Genomic DNA, 5,613 nt, shown 5'->3' on the forward strand with positions numbered 1-5,613 from the left:
GCTTTCTTACTTGGCCCTTGATCTTCCACTAGACAAAGCCACCCTCTTCCAGAGGGAGGGACCAGCACACTCACAAGGGGTAAACGGTGTCCCACCAGAGGGCGACCCAGAAGTCTGTGAAAGCAGACCTTGGGGCTCATGAGTTTAACTAGGCTTTCCCAGCTAAGGAGTGGAGACAGATCCCTCTCCAGCGGTGGCAGTGAGCTCAAGTGGTTTACTTATGGGTCTCTGCTCCACAGCACTTTGTCCCCTAAATCCTATGCACCAGGAGTCCCCAAGCTTTGTGGCAGCAGGGAACAGTTTTCATGGAAGACAAGTTTTCCACGGACCAGGGCGGGGTGGGGGATGGTTTGGGGATGACTGGAGCACAAGACATTTATGATGGACTTTATTTCTATTATTATTCCAGCAGCTCCACCTCAAACCATCAGGCATTAGATCCTGGAGGCTGGGGACCTCTGCTCTACACCCTCACTGTAAGAGTTGTTTCATTAAGCCAAGGAGAGCAGCCAGAGAGAAAGTTCCCCACTTTCCCTAAGGTAATTCTGTCTTCGGCTACCCCCCTGGAGAAGGGGAGGGCGTCTAAGAGAGGTATTCTTTCCTAGCGAGGCAATTATCTTATTGTCTATCCTCTCCTTAGCTGTAAAACCTATTTTTCCAGTTTTCTCAGGTTCTTTCCCCTCCATTGGCAGACTTTGAGGGAGGAGGGTTGAGAAGGATCTTTACCAAAATTCCCTCCCTCCCATCAGGCTCGGGAAAGAAAAAGGTAATTGTTGCTAGTCTACCATCCCCACCTGCCCTCAGCGTGAGGGCCCACTGACAAGTGGACCCAGGTTACAGGGGGCTGGGGTCTGGGAGGCAGAGGAGGCTCTTCCCAAATCTTCAGCAAAGACCAGCACTCCTCTTCCCACTGGGCTCCCGCTCAGCCACTGGAAACCACCCTCCCCCCATCCCCCCTTTCGCAAGCCTTGGCCATTCTTTCCGGGAGAGGCGCTCACAATTTGTTTGTAATTTAACTCTTTCCTGCAGCCTTTGTGGGGTTCCTTTAGAATCTTGCAACAAATGGAGCTACAGGGTGCTGCCACCTCCCTGGCTTGCTTCTTTGATAGTGGAAGGTAACTCCCCATTGGGACTTCACACATATCATCATTTGAGAAACGGCTAGTTTTAACTTATAACATGGGCCACTGCTACAAATCATCTAAGGGAGGGTTATATATTTTGGGAAGGGGGGTTTGCTGAAATCCCCAGGCTTCATTCAATTCCAAACAAAGCCCCACATACGTGTTCAATTACCACCAAACATTTCCAGATCCCCTCCCCCAACATAAACTAACACACACCAACACTTCGAACTAGGGGTTCTAACTTACTTTCTCCCTTGTCCCAAAGACTGCCAACAAAGGGTGTTAAGGCACCATTTTCCCTACTACCTTTTAGCTAAAAAAGCAAGATGGGGACTGGGAACCTCTTCTCCATCCTAGCCCCAACCAACCAGGTCAGGGGGAGATGGAAGGAGGAGGTGTGGTTTGGTTAAACTAATAAAATGTTACAACCCTGTTAAATACAATTAAAGGTCTAGATCTCTAGAAGATAATTAAATGCACTTTATTATGATGATTATTAGCTTTTAATTTGCACTATTATCAAGACACAGGAGATGGTGAAAAGTTGAGTTATAGGGGCAAACTTGTTTCACCCTACCCCTTGGTCTTCAAATCAAAAACCGGAATTGAAATTCTAAAATACTTCAGATATTTGGTTGAGGGAAATGATGTGTATTGGAAACTGCAATTCTCATACCAGCATGAAAGATACTTTAAGAAAAGTCTTGATTTTATTTGGGGGGGGGGCGGGTATAGGGGGGAGACAGAAAACATCTGTTATAAACATTCTATCAACCTTGTGATATAGAATGTCATGTAAACACTCAACCCCATCCCCACAGTCACAAAGAGCCTGCCCAGAGCCTGTGTCCAAAGCAAAGATACCCACTTCTCCCCTCCCCTCCCTTTTCTGGGCAAGTGTGAAAAGAAACCAGTCTTTTGTCAAAGAAAAACTAAAATCCCACCAGCCCATCCATCCGTTCCCTCCCTCCAACCCAACCCATTTTATTGCTTTTGGAAAAAAAACAAAAACCCACAGGGAACACACAAACCACCCCACAAACGGCTAACCTGGATGCCAGAGGAGATATTCAGTTGGGGGTGTGGGGAGGGGAAGAGCAGGCGTGGAGCTGACAGCAGGGGAAAGCACAGAGATGCAAGCATATCTCCAGACCTCTACATCTGCGAACTTGATGATGCTCCCCCTAAAAATGGAGGCAGTCAGAATCCGCACTCAACGTAGTGGGTGGGGGTGGGGGGTTGTTTCAAAACACATCACAAAGCACTTTCTGCCCACTCCAAGAGTTCAGGGCAGCGAGTTGAAAAGAAGAAAAATCAGAAGAGAAAGATCTTCCTGCCAGCAGGGGGGTGGGCCTGGGATGGGGGTGTGTGGAGGCCATTACTCACTCGATCTCCGCCCTCTCCCCACCACCCCACCCGTCGGTTCGGGTTGGATTTTTTTTTTTTTTTTTCCTCCACGTCTTCATCTCCGTTGGGAGGTTTCCAAGGACTGAGTGAAGGAGACAGCACAAGTGAGGTGAGAAAGGGGGAAAGGGAAATCAAAACGAAACAAAACGAATCCAAGTCTTGCTCAAAACTACCTAACAGCTTCCATAGGCCCAGCGTCAGTGAGAAAGCTCACAAATTTGGCTTGAGAAGTTGAATGTGCCAACTCCTCAGAGCCAACACCTCTTCCAGCAGGCCCGGCCCTGTCAAACCTGGGATGGTGTTTGAAAGGGCCCTGAAGAAAGGAGAGAACCCCTCAGCTCCCCCACCCCCTATTCCCCAGGCCTGACGCCCCTCGCTGCTTTCCCCCCCCCTTTTTTTCTTTTAAATACAAAATATATAATTAAATTTACAAAGACTATTTACAGTTTTAATTACAAACCTGGTGGGGCTGTTGGGCAGAGTTTTCTTTAAAAAGCGACCTAAAAAAGAAATGTTTTCGATTGTTCTTTATTTAAAAAAATAAAATAAGGAGTCTGTAGGAGCCCCCGCCCCACCCCCTCCCCGCGGGCGGTGAGCGCGCGGTGCGGGCCCGGCCGGGGACGCGGCGCACAAGCGCCGGGCTCACACGGTGGTCTCCCCGTGCCGGCTGTTGGTGAGACGGGTGTAGAACTTCCTCCACGAGTGCAGCGTCTTGCCGGACCAGATCCAGAAGCCCGACGTGATGCCCACGATGAGCGTCATGAGGTATTTGATCATGTAGACGGTGAAGTCGGGAGACATGCGCGGCGTGTAATGCGCCGGGCACGGGATGGCCAGGCTCTTGCAGTGCTGGCTGACCCACGAGCGCTCCCAGTGCTCTCGGAAGGCCTGCTCGTAGAAGTAGCAGGCGATGACGATGGTGGCAGGCACCGTGTAGAGCACCGAGAAGACGCCGATGCGCACCATCAGCCGCTCGAGTTTCTCCGTCTTGGTACCGTCGTGTTTCATGATGGTGCGGATGCGGAAGAGGGACACGAAGCCGGCCAGGAGGAAGGACGTGCCTATGAACAGGTACACGAAGAGCGGCGCCAGCACGAAGCCCCGCAACGGGTCCAGGCTATTGAGGCCCACGAAGCACACGCCGCTCAGCAGGTCGCCGTCAATCTGGCCCATAGCCAGGATCGTGATGGTCTTGACGGCGGGCACGGCCCACGCGGCCAGGTGAAAGTACTGCGAGTTGGCCTCGATGGCCTCGTGGCCCCACTTCATGCCGGCCGCCAGGAACCAGGTGAGCGACAAGATGACCCACCAGATGGAACTGGCCATGCTGAAGAAGTAGAGCATCATGAAGAGGATGGTGCAGCCCTCCTTCTTGGTCCCCTGCACCACCGTGCGGTAGCCGTCTTCGGAGAAGCGCTCGTTACACACCACGCGCTCCTGGAGCACGAAGCCCGCGATGTAGGCCACCGACACCATGGTGTAGCAGCCGGACAAAAAGATGATGGGCCGCTCGGGGTAGCGGAAGCGCTGCATGTCCACCAGGTACGTGGTGACCGTGAAGAAGGTGGAGGCGCAGCACAGCACGGACCAGGTGAGGATCCAGAGGCGCGCAAAGCGCGTCTCCTCCTGTGAGAAGAACATGGAGCCGTCCGGCCGCGCCGGCTCGCAGGGAGCCGCGCAGTCGCGCTCGCCCAGGAACTTGTAGCTGAGATAGGACGGCACCTTGAGGACGCGCGGACAGTGGAACGGGTGCTCCAGCGTGGCATAGCGCGGCGGCGACCCGCCGCCACCCGGGCCGCCCGGGGTGCCCCCCGCACCCGGCTGCAGGCCGGGCGGCGGCGCGGTGGTGAGAAGCGCGGGCGCGCCGTCCTCCGAGTGGTTCTGGCCCACGCAGATCTGCTCCGCGCCGTGGCGGGGGAAGTGCTCGCAGCGCAGGCGCTCCGGCCACTGGAAACCGAACTTGTTCATGAGCGCCTCGCAGCCCTGGCGTGCGCGCTCGCAGATGGAGCGGCACGGCGGGATGGCCTGCTCCAGCACGGTGCACACGGGCGCGTACATCGAGCACAGGAAGAAGCGCAGTTCGGGCGAGCACTGCACTTTTACCAACGGGTAGAACTGGTGCACCTCCAGTCCGGCGTCCTCTTGGTTCGTATGGCCCAGAAGGTTGGGCATGATGGTCTGGTTGTAGGCGATGTCCGTGCACAACGGGATGGAGATGGGCTGGCAGAAGCCGTGGTCCGGGATGGATATGCCCTTCTCTCCGTGGAATTGGGCCGGCCCGGCGGCGGGCAGCAGCAGCAGCGGCAGCAACAGGCGGGGCAGGGCGCTGCGGGGCCGCATGCTGGCCGCCGCCCCCCACTCGGCTCCCGGGCGCCCCCCCGCCCCCGCCCCCAGCCCGGAGACCGCGCGCCTTCCCCGCCGCCTCCTTGCCGCGGCCGCCGCCTCCCGCGCCTCTTTGCAAACTTTGCTCGCGGCTGCCGAGTTGGGGAGGCCGGGCGGGGGAGGGGGGCGACGCGCCTGCCCGCTAGCTCGCCGAGGTCGGACTGAGCCGCCGGAGACACTGCGCGCGGCTTGCCCTCTCTCCTCCTCTTCCTCCTCCTCTCGCCTCTCCCCTCCCTTCTCCGCCCAGCGACTCCTTTGTGCCTTCCTCCAGCCCTCACCTCGGCCTCTCCGATCCCAATTAGTCGGTTTCAAGGGGGCCCCCGCCGGCGGCCCCGCCCTCTCCTCAGCCCCCCAAAAAAGGGATCCTTGAAACCGCCCCGTCGAGCTCTAAGCACCATCCCAAAATGTTCTCTCGGCCAATGAGATTTAAACCCGAGGACCAGCCCCGAGGGCTGGATTGGTCAACCACAACATAATGAGATCAGAAACCAGATGCCAACAAAACTTTCCCCCCGCCTTTTGCTTTTTAAAGAGACAAGCTATTATTATATTGAGAGCTTTTTGCCCAACACGGGATTTCTCTGGAGTCTCGGCGGCGAGGTTCGGAGACACACGTTGATCAGAACCGCGGCGGACCCGCGTCACTCAGCCTGGATCACTCTTCTTCCCGGGGCCACGGATCTCTAGGGGTAGAGCC

The 5,613-nt window shown here is 55.8% G+C and overlaps 1 protein-coding gene across 1 annotated transcript; it reads right to left on the reverse strand.

The window, feature by feature from the left end:
- Window positions 1–2,113: 2,113 nt before the first annotated feature.
- On the reverse strand, window positions 2,114–5,202 carry FZD2 (frizzled class receptor 2). Its single transcript, XM_065909173.1, has 3 exons — window positions 3,181–5,202; window positions 2,995–3,034; window positions 2,114–2,616 (listed from the first exon to the last, which is right to left on the reverse strand). The coding sequence occupies exons 1-3, from the start codon at window positions 4,872–4,874 to the stop codon at window positions 2,590–2,592; spliced, it is 1,761 nt and encodes a 586-aa protein (XP_065765245.1). The 5' UTR covers window positions 4,875–5,202; the 3' UTR covers window positions 2,114–2,589.
- Between the last annotated feature and the right edge of the window lie 411 nt (window positions 5,203–5,613).

This window comes from Muntiacus reevesi, chromosome 18 (genome assembly GCF_963930625.1).
Source record: "Muntiacus reevesi chromosome 18, mMunRee1.1, whole genome shotgun sequence".
In the NCBI taxonomy this organism is placed as follows: Eukaryota; Metazoa; Chordata; class Mammalia; order Artiodactyla; family Cervidae; genus Muntiacus; species Muntiacus reevesi.